Source organism: Macrobrachium rosenbergii, chromosome 51, assembly GCF_040412425.1.
Source record: "Macrobrachium rosenbergii isolate ZJJX-2024 chromosome 51, ASM4041242v1, whole genome shotgun sequence".
Lineage (NCBI taxonomy): Eukaryota > Metazoa > Arthropoda > Malacostraca > Decapoda > Palaemonidae > Macrobrachium > Macrobrachium rosenbergii.
The window spans coordinates 5,430,296-5,453,250 of record NC_089791.1 but is presented as its reverse complement, the minus strand read 5'-3'; the positions used below and the strand labels follow the sequence as shown (position 1 = coordinate 5,453,250).

Sequence of the window (22,955 nt, the reverse complement as noted above, 5' to 3'; positions counted from 1 at the left end):
CCTGTTGAGAGTGATGCTGTGTTTGTGGCAGCGGGTGAGCAGTTCATGAATCCTGTGGTAGTGTGTCAGCAGGTCGTCGTCGAAGATGAGAGTGTCATCAACAACCTTGGCGCACTTCTTCATGCCTTGGAGTGCCCGGTCACCACGGTAGCAATAAGCATCGCCAGTGGCAGCGAAGCCCATGGGTCCCCGGCAATGCTGGAAGCGTCCATAAGGCGTAATAAACGTGGTGAGGTGGCGGTCGTCTTCTGCTAGCTCCATCTGCCAGTAGCCGTGTAGAGCGTCTGTGGTGGTGAAGAACTTGGCGGTAGAGTCGACAGCACAGACAGCAGCTAAGGGTGTGGGTGAAGGGTGGGCTGGTCGGGAGACTTGTGCATTCAACTTGGTGAGATCCACCGTGATGCGAACTCCCTTGGCCCTTGGGACGACGACTAGAGGGTGGCACCATTCGGATGGCTCGTCTCCACAAGGCTTGATTCCCTGCTGGACCATGGAGTCTAGTTCATTCTTGACAGGTTCGCGGAAAGCGTAGGGGATCTGCCATGGGGTGTGGATGGCGAATGGGACTGCATCCTCCTTGCGGTGAATTTTCATGGGAGGGCCTGCCATCAGCCTTAATGGGGTTCCTTTAAGGAGCACATCCTGGAAGGCTTGTAGGAAATATTCTTGGGCCTCGGCAGGGGTCGTGTTGGCATGGAGGGGTAACTCCTTACATCGTTTAACGTGGGTGACCTGTAGGATGGGCCGTGGAAAGCCTGGCAGGATGATGGCCAACTCCTTGCAGAGTGCATAGGACAGGAGTGGCATCTGAACACCTTCACGGACTTGAATCGTGGCGAGGCAGGACCGCTTGGCCAATGACAGGGTGGCCTTAAAGGTACCTATAGCAGGTGTCATCTTTGACCCATCAGCTGTGAGGGTCACTGACATGGCAGGAGGCTGTAGCTCAGTCCTGGGAATGGGAAGAAGTTCCAAGTGCTGGGGGCCCATCACTGATATGTCAGCTCCTGTGTCAGACAGCATCATAATCTTGGATGTCTCATCCCTATAGGTGAGTGTGAGGGATATGGGCGACGGTGAAGGGCAAGTTGTTGTGGAAATGGTCTCAACCTTGTGACAGTTGGAGGACCTGTTAGAAGGGGGCGTGGCATTGGGTGGGCCGCCTTGCTTGGCACTCATCTGCTGTCGGCAACACTTGTCGTAGTAGCCCACTCGGCCGCAGTGTCTGCATGTGGCCTTGTTGGCAGGGCACTTTGGGGCCTGCGCCAGTGTCCCTTGCCACGACAATTTCCACATGCACTGTTGGTGGCTGGGCACTTGTCTGCGGAGCCGTGCTTCCTTGTACAGGAAAGGCATGAAGAGTCTCTGTTAGGGGTTGGGTGCGCGGTAGCGCCCTTGCTGCCATGTCTTCTGGTTTTCTTATAAGCAGAAACGGCACACAATTTAGAAGGAGGGGCACGTATGGCGTTGGTGGCTGTCCGTGTGGCCTCATAGGAGCGACATTCATTGACCATGGTGGTCAGTGGAGCTGCAGCATCCAGGGCAATGAGTTTCTGGGTAAGCTCCTCATCCCTGACTCCCATGATGATGATCATCTTCCGCTGAAGTCTCTTTGCAAGCAGCAGAATTGCCAGGACAGACGTCAATTTCCTCTGCTACGTGCTTCAGTCAGACGTAGAAATCATTGAAGCTTTACCCTTCCCTCTGTTTGCAGGAAAGCAGGTCCCTGCATCGTAGAGCTTCACTCTGCAGGTTCTTAATATGTTCCTGGAGAACATTCATGACCCCGTCCACACTCCGATCCGTGTCTGGTGGTACGCTGAGTGTGTGTTCAAGTATCCTTTGTGTCTCCAGGCTAAGGCACATACGAAGTTGTATCAACTGATTCCTGGTAGGCAATGCCCCTAGATCCACCAAAATGCTGTAGTCATCCCAGCATCTGCGCCGTTCCCTAAACACCTGGTATGTAGCGTCAGGATGTAAGGGCGGCGGGGTCTGGGCGATGGCCTTCTGTGGGGGTGGTGGCTGGGTGGGCGTTGGCACTGTGGGTTGTGTAGGAAGTTGTTGCAAGTCCACTGGTGTTGCTTGCTGTTGGGCAGAGTTGACTGTGAGTAGCCGCAACAGGGCGGTGAAACGTTGAGCTTCCTCCTCTCTTCTTAAATTGTCCTCTTGGCGGCGTAAATCCTCTTCGTGACGACGTTGTTCCTCTTCTCTCTGACGTTGTTCCTCCTCTCTCCGACGTGCAGCCAACTCAGCCTGTCGAGATTCCTCAAGGTATTTGATGAGGAACTGTAACTCTGCATTTGGAGCTGTGGAAGGCGGTAAAGTCAGGTGTGGTGAGAGCGAAGGTGGGGTTGCCGGCATTGTAAAACCTGGTGGGGTACGACGGTCTGTTGGTGAGACTGGGTGTGAAGGCCACTGGTGGTCCTCAGGGTCCTGGTCATGTTGTATATCCTCAGGTTTGTCTTGATGTGAAGAAGAAGCCATTATGAACCATTTTCAGCAGTGTCATACACAGTTTAAAAGAAAAGGAGAAAGATGAGGGAGAATTTCTACAGTTTTAATTATAAAAGTTACTGTAAATAATTCCACTGTGTGGCGAGCGAACAATGGCAGGCGGGGGAGGGCGGAGAAGGTCTGGGAGTGCTCCTGGGGGTGGGCGGTCGGAAGGGTCCGGCTACTCGCCATGATGGTTGACGTGACTCGAAAAGTCGGCAGTGTGTGCTTAACGATGAGGGTGGGTGGACGTGCCTCAGGCTCCATAGCTGGGTGGGGTAATGGGGTCCCACTGTGTGGCTAAGGAAGGGCACAAGAGAAATAAAACCCACTAAAATCAAAGCACTAATATTACACTGCACTGGCACTTCACAAACACTGTAAGGTCCTGTAGAAACACCACACCAACACTGTAAGATCCTCGGGCAATGAAAGAATATCCTCAGGCGATCGCAGAATATCCACAGGCAAACGAGGGGTAATGGCAGCTCGATTTGAAATGCTGGATTCGTCGTTCCCTTGAAAAGCTGGATGGTTAACTCACTGCGCCATGGTGATATGTGATGATGTCTTGTAGGAGAAGACTGAATGTTGCAAGGATGGAGAAATAATATCCTGAGTCATAAGTTGCTTTATTCCATACAGAGAGGGTATTGCAAGGCGTACAACTCGCGCCAAGAGGAGCAGGAAGAATAATCACGCGCATGTGCAGTGTGTGGATTCATCTTGTCGTTAGCTAGAGACAATGTTCATGAAATAGAATGCATATACATACAATAATATACATATATATATATAATATATAGAATATATATATATATATATATATATATATATATATATATATATATATATATATATATATATATATATATATATATGTGTGTGTGTGTGTGTGTGTGTGTGTATGTATATATAATATATATATATATATATGTGTATACAGTATATATATGTAATTTATATTTATATATATCTTCTTCTTTCTCTTTTAACGTGCTTTTATTCCCATTTTTGTATGGGGTAAGCACGATGCCTTCTTTTGAAGGACTTTTTGATTTGGCTTTGGGGTAGACCTGTGGTTTCGATCGGCTGCCCTGCCTGACATCGCTTAGACCCCGGCACGTATGTTTCATGTATCATACCAGACCCAACGCCCTTTCTTCCCAGCAGCGAAGTTATTGCGCTGGTATGGCGAGAGTTCGAGACGTGTGAGATGTTTGTTATGTTTTTAGAAGGTGTTGTAGTGGCTTTGTTTTGTGTGTGTATTTAGTCTGTAACATCCATTTGCTTTTTAAGCAAACCTATCCGTTGATTACATATATAATCCAGGGATGTCTACACGATAGCAAAGTGTCTGCCTCTCTGATCAGCCGGCTTATGGGATTGAACCAGCGCCACAGACCTCTACGAAGTCTGAAGCTGCTGCTGTAACCGACTGAGCCATCGAGGCTCTAATTTATATTTATATATATATATATATATATATATATATATATATATATATATATATATATATATATATATATATATATATATATATATATATATATATATATATATATATATATATATATATATATATATATATATATATATATATATATATATATATATATATATATATATATATATATATATATATATATATATATATATATATATATATATATATATATATATATATATATATATATATATATATATATATATATATATATATATATATAATAAAGGGATTTTGACAACGGAAAAATCTATTTCTGGGGAAGACCTGTGTCACCCAGTGAAATGGTTCCTCCATTATACACATAAGCTATAATCATGATAAAAATAATAACACCATCGAGAAGGCACCAACTGGCTGGTGGAGGAAAGGAAACTAATAAAAAGACTCAAATTCTATGATCAGAAATAATTGAGCCTGGCTCAAGCCATGATACAAAGGTTCCATTGCCTCTTCACCAGCGACGTGGTAAATTCTCCAAAATATGCTCCAAAAACCAAAATGGAGTAATTGGATGGTATCTAGCAGAATTCGTTCTGGTAATAGCAGAGACTGAAGGTCGAAAACGCAACAGAGGCAAGCATAGCCTACGTTCGGCTGTGGTAAACATATATTGCATACAGTTCATAAATACTGTGCCTCTCATGTTTAAAAAACCAATCAGATATAGTACTCAACTTAGATGGTGTGATATCCTCACGGGAAGACATGATTAAAGCCGTAATTCGATTGAAAACACAAAAGAAAAAAGGGACACGGTGTTCACGTGTTGTGCTAAGTTTTGGAATGAAGATGGCGGGCGCGAGTGGTAGGTGGCAGCAAACGAAGGTAGTAGTAGGTACAACGGCTCACCCATGTTGGGGGCTTTGAGAATGGAGAGATCTGTTGGGCAAAGCATCTGTGATAGTGGCTACCACTCACCCCTTAGTGCATACCGACACCATTGTGGTGATCGATCCAAGGGTAGTAACCCTGGCATTATGGATAGCTTTTTCTCTGGTATATTTAGCAATATTTATACCTAGAAATGTGTGTTATTGGAACCATTTCACTAGGTGACACAGGTCGAGCCCAGAAAATATATATATATATATATATATATATATATATATATATATATATATATATATATATATATATATATATATATATATATATATATATATATATATATATATATATATATATATATATATATATATATATATATATATATATATACATATACACACCAGATATAAATAATTTCCATAAGAATATTTCCTCTTTGTTCCCTTAGTAAATACATTTATTAAAGAGTCTAAGGACTGCCAAGGAAATCATATAAATTCTCTTCAACACTGAAGATAAATGGATGAGTCTTGATGTGCTTAGACACATGGACATGTGCAAATTTTTAAAGTAAATTTAAAATGTCTAATTTTTCTGTTTATCTAATATCTCCAAACTGCATTTAATTAAAACAGTAAATTGCTTTAGTGGATAAGCAGGTTACTACACAGAGTACAACTTTCACCATCATTACCACCAATTTTGTCACCTTTCCTCTTTATGGGATTAGACACAAAATAAGTTCTTTACACTTTCTTGTCATGTGCTCTATTTACCTCAACTCCCATTTCTTGACATTCATGATAACATTTAATATAACATACCTTACCTTGCTTGTAAGAACTTACTTTAAACTTCTTATCGTACTGAGCTCTGTATGAAGAAGATCCTGCGTTGTGGAAATGAGGTCTAGGGCTGCTGTAAATTCTTGCCGTGCTAACATGACTTGTATTGTGGACTGTACTTCTCTTACTGCACTCATTACCTCTAACTGCAAAAAAATATTATCGTTATAATGTTCTACTTCAGTTTTAATAATCCAAGTTATCATATTATCATGAAAATTGTTTTTCAAAAAAATGAAACATTTAAAAAGAACTTGTATTTTTTCTAGGTAAAAAAAAACCATGGCCTTTCATAGGTGGCAGCCACCTACTGCAACCTTGCACTAGAGGACCATATACTGACAGAAAACAAGAAACATGCAAGCAGGCCTTGGGCATGACTCCCTCCCACCAACCTATGATTGCCATTATTGCCTCCAGCCCATTTGAGTGTATATTACTTCTCTGGAGAGCAGTAGGAAGCAGGTTGGAGGAGGCGAGTTTCCTCCCATATGAAAGGTTATAAATAGTTCGTATAAAATTTGTCATTTGTTCCTATGGGAATACAAACACTCCTTTCATATGTGGACTTAGTCCTTACATGGGAGCTAGTAAACCCTCCAGTGCCTCAATTGCAGGAGAGGTACTTAATCCAATCTATTGGGTATGGACTGTGGACACAAATGACCATGTTCATTCCAGTCATCCAACCCCACCCCCTTACTTCACTCTCCTCCAATGGATCAGAAGGCCCTAGCAATGCCTCTAGTGTGGATACCCCATCCCTCCTATCTGACTGTCTGGTAGGCTCAAGCAACTTTCATACAGGGTGTTCCTCTGCAGGCCATGCAACTAACAGGTTTGCTGTTACCTTTTAATTTCTCTCTCCTCTCCTCATACTGAGAGGAGAAGGGCTTGACATTTGTTCTACAGTTAGAAGTGCAGTGCCTTTTTGTCACTTCCCTTACTCCATTCTGGTATGTCCTGTTCTATGCAATGCACGTCTGCTCTAAGTTGTGGAATCCCGGGTATCCCCTTCCATCCGCCCCCCCTACTTACAGAACCCCTACTACTCATCCCAGCATACCTATCCAGGGATCTGTGAGCAACATCCCAAAGGTAGAACACAGTGAAGGACGTCAACAACATCCCCCAGGTAGAACACAGTGAAGGATGTCCACAACATCCCAAAGGTAGAACACAGTGAAGGACATCCACAACATCCCAAAGGTAGAACACAGTGAAGGACGTCCACAACATCCCAAAGGCAGAACGCGGTGAAGGGTGTTTACCTCCTTTCGACTGCTGCCTTGCAAGACTGAATGGTTTCTATGGAACAACAGAGATGTAGGCTTCTGACACTATGAACTTTGACCTTACTGGGGGGGCTTCCAACCCTCAGGTTGGATATTTAGGCCCTGCCTTATGCCTCCCTTATCCAGGAGGAGATGGTGATTTGGAGCCCTCTTTCCTGTTCTTACTAGTATTCACATAGAGCCCTCTTCATTCTGGTCACTGGGATTTCATCCACTCCAGGTGGTGTTTGACACCAAAGAATACACAAAGCATGACTGACTGTCTTTTCCTCCTTTCCCTCCACAAAGTCCTGGAAGGGGGGAACAAAGAACACTCTTGAACTTAGATTCTAGGACTGATTGGGTCTACGTTTTGGCTACTGACTCTAGCCTGAAAGAAAACTAAAGCGCCCTCCACCTTTCTGAGTAGAAGACTCAGTACAACAGGACCTGTATTTTTTATTGACATGGCTGATATTTACTGTTTCAATCACCAGGTCTCTGGTTGACTCTATAATGTCACATCCCACTTCCCCTAGTGGGTATACCTTCTCAAAGCTTCTTATTGACACAGGTATCTCCTGGAATGAGGGCTGACCTACCACCTTTAACTGCTGAGACTAACAGGCCCTTGTTCCGTCTCTGGTACAGCAAGGCAACCGCTACTTGCTGAAGCTAGGTCTTGAGTGGAGAATGGCCCCTTTGGCAGCATCAGCTGTAAAAAAAAAAAAAAAAAAAGTCCTACTTTCCCTGGTATATGTTCCAGGAGGATGAGCAGAGGATGCCCACCACCAACCATTGCTGTTTCACTACTGTAGTACTTACAGTATATCGCCTTCCCATGTAGGTTGAGAGAACACAACCTCTGGTTGTACCCTTGGACATGTGGTTGTACCACAAAGACTGTCCTCTGAGGTCAGTTACTTCGGAGCCTCCCCTGGCAATGACAGTGGGTGTGTGTACCACAGTGTGTGTGTGTGTGTCCTCCAGGGTCTGCTAATGGCACTCAAAGACCTGGTGTCATGAGAACACTGTTTGTCACTCGATGTAGCAGACTGCATGGAGGGGAGGCCTAAATGCCCAAATAATTCTGTGGATGCTGGAATACATCCTGCAATGCTGCCTTTGGACCCTGGGTTGGGAAACAGAATATGGGTAGTTTCCTGTTCATCCTTGCAGCAGACAGGCCTAGCATTAGGTGTTTCAACTCTGTAGTTTTTTTTGTTTTTTTCTGCCACTTCCTGACGTAGGGACCAGTCTGCCATGTGGCACAAGTCAAGGAAGATTGTGTGTCTTTCTTGTTGATGTAAAGCCACTACAGTGGTGCTGCCTCTCATTGTAACCAACCTGCACTCCCTCAGTGTCTGTTGGAGCCTTTGGAGACCAACTTCACTGCTCTCATTTCCAACACAGTTGTGTAACTTTTTCAGCTCCTTTTCCCTGTTTCCTCGGAGCCAAATCCCCATTCAGGTTTATGCCTCATACCTTACTTGGGTCACCCCCACTGCTAGGAAATAATGCACTAACCCTCTGCCTATGACACTGGGGGAGTTGCAGTGTGAAGTGCCTTGTGTGCCTTTCTTGTTGTTTCTTTTTTTTCTTAGGAACAGTGTAAAGTTAAATGAGAGGTGTGCAGCATGAGCAGTGTTTCATTTCAACTATCTTGAAGAATAAATTAAACAATAACTGTTTAACCTAAAGATTTATTTGATGCTAGTTTTATTTACAAATCTACCACATATATACTGTTTACTTCCAAAAACCCTATAGACAATACTTTCCTAAACCATCCTTACCAGTAAATATCCTACCTTAAGAATTCAATTAATTAGTTCCCTATCATTTAATTTATGATCATCATCATACATACATTAGCATAAGTATTTCCAATGAATCCTAGCAACACTAGTATTCAGTTTATTCACATTCTTTGTACATACACACACCAATCTGTTTCTGTTTTGGTTGTCCAGTGCATTTAGGTCACAACTGATTTGCAACTGTTGATACAAAATGCTTTTTTACGGTGGTTGTCAATTCTATATAAGCATTAATCAGTGTCAATGCACATTTTCCACTTCCTTGAAGCCCCGTCCACCATACAAGTTAACCTAGATTAAATATACTGCAGACATCAGACTCCATACAAAGTTTACCAACAGTCTACAACACTACACAGCAGTCTTTCATAAACTTTGGCAAACAGTCTTGTGGCACTAAGGTATAGGGCCTTATCCAAGTGAAGCAGGCATGTGACTGTGCTCCACAACTCTCGCCTAATCTCTGGTCACATACTTACTACCCTTGCTCAGATTTTACCATCTTTGCTAATCACTATCAAAACAATGCAGCCAAACATTTACGTCGGGATGGTCTCTCACCATGTCAAGACCTGCCTAGCTTTAGGGCTAGTGCTACTCCCCCTTAAGGGAGAAGCACTTACAGCTGGAAGAGGGATGGAAGATGGGGACAAGAAGAAACTAGATGACTGGTTTAGTGGCATTACCAGAGGAGATTTCTCCCCAAGGAGGCCAGCGAAAGCTTCTTTTCTTTCTTTCTACTCTTCCCAAACTTAATCCACTGAGGAGAGTCCCAAATTACACATTCCTTGCAAGGGGAAGCCCTTGAGCAAGCCCTTCCCGGCAAAGAGCACATACAGTATGAGGCTCTGTTACCATGGGCGACATGAACTGCCCACAAGGATGACCACATCCTTCACAGTGACATATTTGTTTGTTATCCATAATGAATAAAACAATGAAGCCAAGCAATAAACAAAAAGGAAACATTACCCCAAAAAGGGTAGAAAATGAGGTACAGTAATCCCTCAATTATCCGGCAGAGTGGGACCATGGACCAAGGTCCCTTAAACATGATAAATTTAAAAAAAATTGCAAAACCTGCCCTCCGATGATTGGCAATGCTGCCCGTCCTCAAAAAAATGTTGGCAACGCTGCCAACACTCAGACTGACAGGGAAAGGGTTTTTGGGGGTGGGAGGGCGGCCTCGAGATCTTTCCATGGTGGGATGGGGGTGGTTGGTTGGCCTAGCGCCATCAGAGAGGGGGGGCAGTAAGGCAGGTTAGATGAAGGCTCAGGGGTGTTGTTTTGGAAGGTGGGTGGAGGTGGGGAGCAGTTCCTATGGCTGGGAGGAGCTGGGGATGCAGTGTTGGATGGGTGAAGAGGGCTAAGTAGACGTGACTTAATAGGGCTTGTTTGTTTTTGTCTTTTTATGTTTTTCATATAGTAATTCACATTTTATTAAAGGATATAGAGAGAGAGAGAGAGAGAGAGAGAGAGAGAGAGAGAGAGAGAGAGAGAGAGAGAGAGAGAGAGAGAGAGAGAGAGAGAGAAACACTAACTGAGGTATGTTTACTTCAAAGGCTAAGTACAACAACACACACACTCCTTCACTTTTTATTAATATTTCATGCTACAGTATCTCGTTTATATTTTTACTGTATTTTCTTATTTTTTATTCTTTCAAACCAAAAGGTAAATGCAATCATGTTCATAAGGTACAAAAGAGAGAGAGAGAGAGAGATGAAATATCAACAGTGATGAAATACTCTCGTGTACTGTTATGATATGTATGATAATCATACTTAGACTCAACTAAACTTGAAATGAAATAAGGTGCAGTATCAAGCAAAGCAAAAAGAATAAAAAGGGAAGAAAAGTGGCAACGCATACGTATGCCGCACTACTGTAAATTCCATGGGGTGGGTAAACTTGCTACAGCCTGTTTGGTTTTGTGTTACTTACACATGAAATTCAGATTTTAAATATTTTTACAGTGATTAGAGATGAAAAATCAAGTGATAAAATATTCATTTGTGTACTGTTATAATATAAGTGATAAAATATTCACTTGTGTACTGTTATAAGTGATAATCACACTTAGGGTCAACTACACTTGTAATGAAATACAGTACAGTAAAAAATATGACATGTACCTATGTATGCACTCACTCATTCGAAGACGTGAACTTCCTTGGAGTTTGTTTAGTTTCGTGTTTTTATTTTTATTTTCACTAAAGGATATGTACAGTATTGTATACGAGAGAGAGAGAGAGAGAGAGAGAGAGAGAGAGAGAGAGAGAGAGAGAGAGAGAGAGAGAGAGAGAGAGAGGGGGGAACTGAGGTCAATTTACATTGGTAAACCAACAAATCGAGAAACAGCTGTTTTGCATTTTTGGGGGATTTTACTTTAACAAAGTATATCCCTGTACAGTATACCCATTTTACATTTATGTACAAAAATAATAATAATAATCCCATTAACCCTTTAACGCCGAAGCCCTATTTACAAAAACGTCTCCGTATGCCGCGCGTCGTGAGTTAGCGCTGAAGCGGAAAAAGTTTTTTTCAAAAATTACAGCACGCTTAGTTTTTAAGATTAAGAGTCATTTTTGGCTCATTTTTTTGTCATTGCCTGAAGTTTAGTATGGAACCATCAGAAATGAAAAAAATATCATTATCATATATAAATATTGGAATATATGACAGCGAAAAAAAAACTCGTATATAATTATATACAAATCGCGCTGTAAGCAAAACGGTTAAAGCTAATGAGTTAATTTTTTTTAGTTGTATTGTACACTAAATTGCGATGATTTTGGTATATAACAAATTTTAAAACGATCAAAGCAACACAGAGGAAATATTATCACAAAATGATGCATGAATTCATAACGCTCGGAAGTAAAAAAATGTTTTTTTCAAAAATCCACCATAAATCGAAATATTGTGCTAGAGACCTCCGTTTGTTGAAAAATGAAGCTAATTGATTGAATATTACTAGACTGTAAGTGTTTTAGCTTACAATTGCAGTTTTCGACAATTTCGGTCGAGTTAAAGTTGACCGAAAGTCGAATTTTTTCTATTTATCGTGATTTATATGGAAATATTTCAAAATTGATAAAAGCTACAACCATGAGTTATTTTCTGTTGTATTGTACATGAAATTGCGCACATTTTCATATATAAAACTTTATGTAACGACTAATATAAAGTGGTGCAAATATTACGACAACGAGACAAAAGAATTTTTGAGATGTTCGCCGAAAGTTACCAGCAAGAGACGTAAGGAAAATGTTTTTTTAAAAAATTCACCATAAATCGAAATATTGTGCTAGAGACTTCCAATTTATTGCAAAATGAAGTTAAACGATTGAATATTACTAGAATGTAAGAGTTTTAGCTTACAATTGCGTTTTTTTACCATTTCGGTCGAGTTAAAGTTGACCGAAGGTTGAAATTTTGGCAGTTATTGTGATTTATGTGAAAATATTTCAAAACTGATAAAAGCTACAACCATGAGCTATTTTCTGTTGTATTCTACATGAAATTGCACATATTTTCATATATAAAAGTTTATGTAACGACTAATGTAAAACGATGCAAACATTACGACAACATGACGAAAGAATTTCTGAGATGTTCGGCAGAGTTACACACAAGAGACGTAAGGAAAAAAAATTTTTTCAGAAATTCACCATAAATCGAAATATTGTGCTAGAGACTTCCAGTTTGTTGCAAAATGAAGGTACATGATTGGATATTACTAGAATGTAAGAGTTTTAGCTTATAATTCCGTTTTTTTACCATTTCGGTCGAAAGTTAAAGTTGACCAAGGTTGAAATTTTGGCAGTTATCATGATTTATATGAAAATATTTCAAAACTGATAAAAGCTACAACCATGAGTTATTTTCTGTTGTATTCTATATGAAATTGCGCACATTTTCATATATAAAACTTTATGTAACGACTAATATAAAACAGTGCAAACATTAAGACAACGTGATGAAAGAATTTCTGGCGCGGACGAAGGAAAAAGTTTTTTTCAAAAATTCACCATAAATCGAAATATTGTGCTAGAGACTTCCAATTGGTTGCAGAATGAAGGTAAATGATTGAATATTACTAGATCGTAAGAGTTTTAGCTTAAAATTGCGTTTTTTTACCATTTCGGTCGAGTCAAAGTTGACCGAAGGTTGAAATTTTGGCAGTTATCGTGGTTTATATGAAAATATTTCCAAACTGATAAAAGCTACAACCATGGGTTGTATTTTGCTGTATTGTACATGAAATTGCGCATTTTCATATAAAAACTTTATGTAACGGCTAATATAGAACACTGCAAAAATTACGACAAAATTACGAAAGAATTTATGACATTTTCGGCTTTTGTTACTGCCCGTGCGTAAGAAAAAAGTTTTTTTCAAAAATTCACCATAAATCGAAATATTGTGCTAGAGACTTTCAATTTGTTGTAAAATGAAGGTACATGATTGAATATTACTAGAATGTAAGAGTTTTAGCTTACAATTGCGTTTTTCGACCATTTCGGTCGAGTCAAAGTTGACCAAAGGTTGACATTTTTTGTAGTCGACGTACGGTACGTCCACTCGGCACCCAACAGACAATTTTAGTCGACGTATGATACGTCCAATAGGCGTTTAAGGGTTAATATATTCATTTCTTTTAGTAAGAAAAAATTATTTTCCTAATTGTTTCAGCAGTAGGCTCAATCAGCTGATTCTGGGAACATGAATATTACAAATGGCAGGGCTATCAAGTTTTCTTATACATATTACAATAATATATCAATGTAACAGTATAAATGGATTCTGTAAATAAAATAACAGTTTCATTACCATTACCTTTATCTAAAATACAGAGGAAATAGCCTAATTGACTTTTGCAAATGGATACTATGAGTGTAACACCTGGGCCAGCCTAGGTCTATAGTTCACACATAGCCTACACACTTTTATCTCGTGTATGGTAATACAATATGGTAACAACTGATAAGGAAGTTGCTGTATAAAAATACATTATTGGTCATAAAACCATGGTAGGCTGTGGGTAAATGTAGGTAGGCTTCCTGTCTACTGAACTATCATCTACTAGGGAGAGAAAAAGAAGGGGTTGTATTTCCTTTCAAAGTGTATTTATGCAGTATATTTTGTTACAAATATGGGAAAAAATGTAGGTAACTGTTTTCTGCATAAAGTTTTCAGTTTAAAGTGAGATGGTTTTTGAACAACTCTAGATTTTTTACTCGCCATTATACGACAGACCCTTGGCTCTATTTATGCGGATAACTGAAGGATTACTAATACTAATCAACCACACAAGCTTTCAACCAGTAAGGAAGTAATGCTGCAGCAAATCCATCCCTCACTGCAGCCAAACGAAATGTGAAGGCGATGGCTGGTGGATAAGGGATACTCCTCCACTCACCCAAAATCTCCAACAGTTAACCACCTGGTTAACTACCTTGTTAACAAGTTTTCGACTGGTTTCCAGCTCAAGCTGAAAGATACTCCCTATATAGAGAGCAATGGTTTGTATTCCCATAAGAACCATTTCAATATTTCTCCTTGGTTAAAGTTTTTCCATTGCAATAAAATACTTTACATACAATTTTAAGTGCCCAGTGTAAAAGAACAATACTGAACTCAAGTACCTTTTTGCAAACAGATATGATATTTTCCCTTTTTCTGGGTAATGATAATGCCTTTACAGGTTCGATCACAGCCTCCTGACGTAAAGTGGTGATCCCTCTCCTAAAAGGATATGTAAAATAAGAAAGAATCTATATAATCAAATTTGTGATGAAGTTTGGTTAATACAATGGCTAAGTTTAAGAAAATATTCAAAATGAAATGAAAATGACACTTGTAATTATCCTTCCTTAAAATTGCTGCTTTACTTTTATAGAGTGGCTTAAAGATGACTAAAAATCATTATACAACTTTTACAGAGTAATTATAGAAAATACAAAAAACCAGCACAAAACTACTTTCACGTAAATTATGCTCACCTTAGAGTTGACACAGCTGCATGGTTGAGCTGAAGTTGCTCCATCTGGGCATTTAGATATGTCATAGTATCAAAAAAGGCTGAAGACTTTCTTGATATCTGTCTACTCATGTCCATTTCAACATTCTCAAGGTAATGAAAAAGCTAAAAGAAATAAAGCAAAAAATCCAGCATTATATTTGTTTCTATTCTACATTAATAATAAGACTAAGACCTAAATCAACTGTGGATGATTTTATTTTCATATATTCAAGAGTTCTTTGGATAAGTTCAGATATAAAATAATACTTTTCAACATGTTTTGTATGATAAAATTTATCTGGCTCGAGTGACTGCTGCATGTTATTTAATGCTAAGCAATCACCCAAGCCAGATGGAATGGCATGGTTAAATATTAAGAATAACATGATGTCTGAATAAACAACTTCCTGTCTAGATAAGGTAAATAACTGTTAATGCTCATTTTTAGAAGTTAAATGCCTGTCTAATTTCATTTTAACAAGAAAGTAGTACAGTGTAGTATTGAAGATGATTTTTTATTTTGCTATACATCAAAGAGCACAAGATGCTGTTACATTCGAAGTACTCATAATAATCAGCACTAGAAAGTAAAGACTTATGACATGTTTCCAGTAAGATGAGATGTCTTCAGATAAAAATGTGACAATTGTCACTGGGACATTCATTCTCAAGCTACTAAACTAATAACGAACCAATAATGAACCAAACTACGCATGATAATAAGAAGCCTCAAGCCACTTCATACCCTACATGATTCAACTGTCACTTTCTACTACCTCTTATACTCTTCCTCATTTGCACTCAAGTGCTTCTTGAATATCACACCTCTTTTGCCTTATATGGGATACTACTTTCATACGGTACATAGGGTTCTGAGTAGCATCCTTCAGTCTTGGCGTTATGCTTACCACTGCCCCACTGCCTGCTTCTTATATGATCTCTTTCTCATTGGTCATTTAGCAGTGTAATTTTGTCAACTTTACTAAATTTAATCTTCAAATTCTCATTTGCAAAGCAAGCCTTTGAATGAGTCCTATGAGAGTCAAGCAATGTGACGTGGTCTCATTAAATTACTTCAAAATATAGTAAAGATATAATAAACTCTTGGTTTTAATGCTTTTACCATCCAACAAACAAAAATGCTTTGACCATACACTTTTAAGAATTTTCACCTATTTAACATTTTATTAAATAATCTCAACCCGCTGTTGTCCTATTTTTATCTATGTTACCCTTTTCCTCATACCCTATTGCAAGGGAGATTTTTTGTATATCTGGTGATAACAGAACTTCACAAACTATACAGTTTACCTTTTCTTGGAGTATCTTAGCATTTTTTAAAGAAACGCCTGACGATGTAACATGCGTAAACACTGAATAAAATGTATCAGGATCTTCAAGGTTAAATGAGCTGGAGAGAAAAATGCCTGGAACTCCTTCCTCTGGCAAGTGATCAGTCACTGAAAAATTCATAAAGAAAAACAAAATATATACTGATGATTTCAGAATTTCAGAGCACTTTCAACACAATCATTAAAAACTAAAATGGAAAATTCTTTACATTTGTATTTCTCCTAGGTATACAAAATAGACCCATTTATAAAAAAGTATCCTCAATGTGAGTTGGAAAGGTCACTGAACATGGCAATAAGGTCATTAACTGTTGGTTATGGGGAAGTGGGTGGGGGAATACCCCTGACTCAGCTACCATTGCCAGTCACTTTTCCTTCATCCACAGGGGCAAAGTGGGGTGGCTGATGTTGGATTATCATAAAAGGATTTGGTTTGGATACCTAGGGAAAGTACAGATTACTTTTAAAAAGTTATCTGTTACTAAGGATATACAAAAAAAGGGCCTTTCATGTAAGATACTTCCTCCTTAGGTAGGAGATCATCTCTGACAATTGACCGGAGTTGAGTCCTACCTGGAACTGTCATACCCCTGGTTGTGCATGCAGGAAGGGGATGCAATGACTCCTGTAACTTCTGACTTGGTCTGGCATTTGGGAATACGGAACAAGTTAGGATAAAATTCAGAAACACATACAATCCCCCACTGGAGAATATCAAGTAATGGGTTCAGAATCTAGCTCTACCTCTGCAACCCCCCTTATTAAAAAGGAAGGGCAGAGGGAAATGTGTTTTAGGATCTACAGTAAGAATGGGTGCTCAAAATGTAGTTACCTGTATCTGGCCCAATTCCAGAAGGCTCTTAAAACTAGATGCTGCTCTAAGGAGTGACAGGGAAGGGAAGAAAGTGAGTCCAGTCAACCAGCATTCACAACCTAAGACTCATGCCAGTCTAAGTACTCGGGTAAGATACAATATTATCTCAATGGAGTTGGGAGCCTACATTAGTTGTTAAGCAGCCACCACAGGTCCCAAAAAAGGTATCCAAGCACACCTTCTTGGGACCTGTGGTGGCTGCTAAACTAGTGTAGGCACCCGGCTATATTGGATATAAAAATATCTTACCCATGTACTTAGCCTAGCATAAGTCTTGGAGTGTGAATGATGAGTGACAGGTTTAAGTATTTTCTGGAATCGGTCCAGACATAGGTGCCTACACTTTGAGCACCCAATCTTAGCACAGATACTAAGATGCATCTGATTATCTGTCAGTTTTATATATCTAATCATTATCATTTTATTTTCATTAGATGGGTTAGTGAAGTAGGTATAGGCATTATACAATTAAGAAATGTAGCCAAAGTACACTGTTAATTTTACTGGGTGTTTGTAAAGCCAGTCCTCTCATTATGTTTGGAATGGTGAAATGGTTGTTGTTGTGATGCCATAAGACGTATGGAAGACGGGAGTTAGGAAAACTGTGATGTGAGGGAGTGACAAGTTAGAGGTGGTGGCAGAAGGTTGTGAACACTCTCGTTTGTGGTTTGTTGGTCAGTTTGTAAGTCTTTCTTTTGTTTGTTTTGATCATGAGCTGGCTTGGGCGTGAAGTGAAACAGTGTGTAAATTGAGTAATTGTTGCATATTGGTATGGCTGGGTGTTTATTCAAGTGGTAGCAGAGCGTGGTTAGTCAGAAATGAACGGATCTGACAGTAAGCATTTGGGGATAGAATGGAAGTGGAGAAGAGAATGTCCTAGAATTAGTGGGATACAAGGCGAGTATAAAGGATCGAGAGGACAAGTCGAAGACTGGCTTGTGGTGTGTGGAGAAGAAGTGAAACATCTGGGGATAGAGATATGAATGAGCTTAAAAGGAAAAGCTTTAGAAGTGACAGAAGGGATAGATAGAGAAGGACTTACGGATAAAGAGGGTTCAAAGATAAGCTTAGCCAAACTAGATGAAGTATATCTAAAAGATACTCTAATGGAAAATTATAGTAAAATGAAAAATTATTTTAAAATAGAGCGAGGATCTAGTGAAAAGATGAGAGATTTTATAATTAGGTACGATAAGGCAGAATCAGAGTGTAGTAGAGTGATAGGGAAGAGCATGCTTGAAGGAGAAGCAAAGGGTTTTCATGTATTTGAATAAGCGAGTGTCACAGATAATCACAAAAAAATGGTATTAGTAGCCTGTGGTCAAGGAAAGCTGGAATATAAAGCATGTCACAGATAATGAAAAGAATATCTGAAGGATTAGGGAATAAAAAGGAAGGGGAATGGTGGAGGTCAGAAGGCTATGCGAATTTCAGGAGAGAGAGGGAAAATCAAAGATACTGGGGAAAATGGAATTGAGGTAGAGGTGGAAGAAATCCCATAAATAGATAAGGGAAAGTAACATTTTGTGCAATATGCAAATCAGAGTAGCACTGGGCTAGGGATTATCCTCAGAATTTTCAAAATAAGAAACTAGAAACTGGACAAGAATAGGAAAAAGTTTACAGTATATAGAAGTTAGTAAAACAGAGGAAGACTCTTGGGAAGAGGTTAATGCAATTTTAGACAGGATGTAAATTGACAGTTTGTGGGAAACTGTGACTAGCACACATTACTGTGGGTTTGAATCAGAAAGAGTTAAAGAGAATGAATGATACAAAGAAAGAGTCTAATAAAGTATTCAATTTTGGTGAGTCATCATACAAGTCAAAAGGAGAAATAGACATGTCAGTGATACTGAAAAACAAACATGTGATACTGAAAAACAAAAAGTTTTATTTGAAGACAGAAATTTTGCAGTGATGTACCACGGTTAATAGGTAAGAAAACCATAAGTAAAATGGGTATGACTATAAATTTAAAAGAGAATTGTGTTAAAACAGAAGTGTTAGGGGAAATGTGGGTGAAGTTAAGAGAAGATAAACAGGGTCACCTAAAAATACCAATTTTGAGGAGGAGGGGGTAGATGAAGAATTGTTACTGGAGCGATGGAAGGGAAAAAGTCTAAGGGAAATTAAAGGTGCAATTATGAAGTTACATTTACAATTTGGTCATAGAAGTGGAGATAAAATATGGAATCTAACAGAAGCACAGTAGAGCAGTGGTTTGAGAGAAAAAGAAAAGGAAGAAATAAAAAAGTTACTACCAGATTTGATTGCAAGTTGTGAGGTATGTAAAGAATACAAAAGAAATCCAGCTACACCAGTAGTGGGATTTTCTTGAGTAAAATATTTGCTACACCAGTAGCGCAATTTTCTTGAGTAAAATATTTAATGAAGTTGTAGCAATGGATGTGGGAGAGACAGAAGTGGAAAAGTTTTTGGTAACGGTAGCTATGGCAATGAGGTATTGTCAAGCTTTTTGGATAAAAGACAAGAAATAAAAAATTATATAAAGACACTTTTTGATGGGTGATTTGCAATATTTGCAGTGCCTTCTAATATATTATCAGACAATGGGGGAGAATTTCAAAATGAAAAGTAAGGAGGATGGCAGAAAGATGGAATATTAAAGTGTTGGCCACAGCATCTGAATCTCCATGGAGCAATGGAATATGTGAGAATTCAGTAGGCATAATCAAAGAAAGCTTAAGAAAGATGAAAGATGATGAGGAAGTGGATTTGTCTATAGTATTAAGATGGGTAGTGAGTGCCAGGAACTGCTTAAATAAATAATAGCGGTTTCTCCCCTAACTAATAAGTATTTGGAAAAACCCTTCTCTGCCAAATTTAATGGGAGAAGAGAGTTCAAGTCCTGCCTGCAGAGAGAAAGGTATGTAAGAGAGTATAGTAAGGGATACACTGAATGCAATGCATATGGCCAGAGAAGTGTTTATTAAAAATGAATGAGTCTTGTATTAGAACAAGAATGCTTTAAACAGAAATGTCAGAGAACACAAATTTGAAAAAGCAGTAGTGGGAGATGAGGTATTCTATAACAGAAGATAAAAATGAATGGAGAGGACCTGCTCAAGTAGTGGGAGTATCAGGTAAAATGGTAGTGGTTAAACATGGGGATACTCTAAGAGAAGTAGCTAGAATACATGTTACAGTACTATTATTCAAAGCCTGTCATCACAAAAAGAAGAGATACCTAAAACAGATAAAACATATACTGTGAAGGGTAAAGAATCCTGTGTATCAAAGGAAGGGAATATAGATGGGCAGGAAGGAGAAGAGATTGTAATGGGCTGGAGAAGGAATGCAGATAGAGAGGAGGCAATAGAGAGATTTGGTGGAGGAAACACTGGAAGATGAAGGGGAAAGTGAGTTAGTGGAAGAGATACCCAAATTCAAAAGGAAATAGTTACAGTATAGCTATAAACAAAAATACATTACAAATAGAAAAATGGACTATATTAAGTCTTGCAGGAAAAAGATCAAGCAAATTTTGGGCTGATTCATACAATGTACAAGACTCACAGTCAGGTGACAAGGGATGGATTAACTTATGAGATTAGAGTCATGTAGAAAAAATTGAAGATGAAGAAGTTTTACTAGGATTTGAAAATAAAAGAGTAATTGAAGCTAAAGATAAAGAACTACCAAGTTGGTGAGAAAACAATGTATATGAGGAGGTAAATGATGTTGGACGAAAAGCTATACTGTATCTACATGATGGATAGTAACTGAAAAGGTAAAAGGGGGAGCAAGGATATGTAAAGCAATATTGGTAGCTAGAGGTTTTAAAAAAGAAATGGCTGAATGAGAAAAAGATGCTCTTGACAATAATTAAATTGAAAGAATGGACTCGCTATACATTAGATGTAAAACCTGCATATTTACAAGGTGATGAAATACAAAGAGAGGTATATTTAAAAGCACCTAGTTAAGATGGTTAGAATGGATTATGGAAATTGAAGAAAACTATTTATGGGCTCAAGGACGCAACAAAGGCACAGTATTGTAAGGTGGTAAAAGTAGTGCAGGAGCTTAAAGGTGAGAGAAGTAGATTAGAATCTAATATATTTGTTTGGAGGAAAGACAATAAATTGAACAGTATTTTATGTACACATGCAGATGATTTTTGTTATGGAGGAACTGAGAGATTTTTAAAGGAAACAGATGGGAAACTGAAAGGGAAGCTGCAAGTAAGAGAACAAGAAAGTAAAAGTTTTAAGTACAGTACATAGGAGTATGGTGGAGCAAAAGGAAAACAGAATTGGTCTTAATCAGTGGCAGTATATAAATTCTATAGAGAATCAGAAGCTAGAAGATTTACAAATAATAGCGTGTTAGGACAAAAGGAGTTAACAGAGTATAGATCAGTGGGAGGACAGTTGAACTGGGTATCGTTACATACCATGCCAGAAATATCAATGTTAGTGAATTAGGTAAAGCTTTTAAAGAAGAACAACTCAAGATATGAAAAAGCTGATTAAAATAAGTTACAAAAGCTTTGAACATAATGAGAAGCCTATGCAGATGCTTCATTTAGGGATATTGAAGATGGTCATACACAACTGGGTTATGTGATATCCTTGACAGATGGTAAGGGGAGAAGTCCCATACGGTGGAAATCCAGAAAATCCAGAAGAGTAGCAAAATCTACCATTGAAGTAGAAGCTCCGAGTGTGGGGGAGACCATAGAAGGATTGGTATATTTCAAACATTTGTAGGAAGAGATAGTAGGAGAGAGAAAATTAGAAGCATTGGTTAAAACTGATGGTTAAACACTAATGATTGCAATTAAATCAAATACAGGAGTAAGTAGTAAGAGTTTAAAAATTGATATTGCAGCAATACAAGAAACAATAGAATCTGGAGAAATAAAGGAGGTGACATGGATAAAAGGAAAGAATCAAATAGCTGACGTATTGACTAAAGCAGGAGTTTCATGGGGAAAATATCAGAAACTTACATACAGGGTAAAGAATTGGAGAATAATGAAGATTAGAGAGGATTAGGATAAGAGGTTGGAGGGAAAGGAGGAGATAAGTGTGATTATCTGTCAGTTTTATAAATTTAATCATTATTATTTTGTTATTTATATTAAATGGGTTACTGAAGTAGGCATAGGCATTATACATTTAAGAAATGTGGACAAAGTACAATGGTTGTTGTTGTGACGTCATAAGACATATATACGTAAGATGGGAGTTAGGAAAATGGCTATGTGAGGGAGTGAAGAGTTAGCGGTGGTGGCGGAAGGATGTGAGCGCTCTCATTTCCGGTTTGTTGGTCAGTTTGTAACTCTTTCTTTGTTGTTATGGTCATGAGCTGGCTCGGGCGAGTAGTGAAATGGGAACAGGTGTGTAAATTGAGTAATTGTTGCATACTGGTCGGGCTGGGTGTTTATTCAGCATTTCCCTTTGCATTTCTTTTTTAACAAGGGGGTCGCTGCATCCCTCAGGTAGAATGAAGTAAAAGTTATCTGTCTATACTAGACACCTGCCCTCATTACCAATTGAATCTTGAAGTATTCCTAAAGGGTATGGACAGTCCCACACCCCCAACTTCATGGGCTCTCACACAAGTAGGAGGAAGGACATCCTCCTCAAAGGAGTTACAAGCTTGTTTAAACACTTCAAAAATCCATAAAGAAAAAGGGTTCCTGGACAACTCCTTTTTATGCAACTGCACTAACAAAAGGTGTTCAAACTCTAGATGAAGAAAGCAGATCCTGTGCAAGTACTATCTTATGGCTTGCACTACGAATACAGTAAACCCCCCGTATTCCCGAATAGCTAAAATCCACAAATACTTAAATCCCCTCTAAAAACACTTAGAACTGCATATTTTGATAGTTCAAACACAAAAACCCTCTAAAAATGCTTATACCTGAGTATTTTAATAGTTTTATCACAA

The 22,955-nt window shown here is 38.9% G+C and overlaps 1 protein-coding gene across 1 annotated transcript in view; it reads right to left on the bottom strand.

Annotated features, from left to right (window-relative positions):
* Positions 1-22,955, bottom strand: part of scat (VPS54 subunit of GARP complex scat) — a 253,813-nt gene that overhangs the window by 208,215 nt on the left and 22,643 nt on the right. Inside the window, exons 4-7 of the mRNA XM_067094594.1 lie at positions 16,116-16,264; positions 14,785-14,927; positions 14,428-14,527; positions 5,683-5,825 (exon numbers count right to left, since the gene is read on the bottom strand). Of these exons, the coding sequence (XP_066950695.1) occupies positions 5,683-5,825; positions 14,428-14,527; positions 14,785-14,927; positions 16,116-16,264 (535 nt within the window). The remainder of the gene's footprint in view (positions 1-5,682; positions 5,826-14,427; positions 14,528-14,784; positions 14,928-16,115; positions 16,265-22,955) is intronic.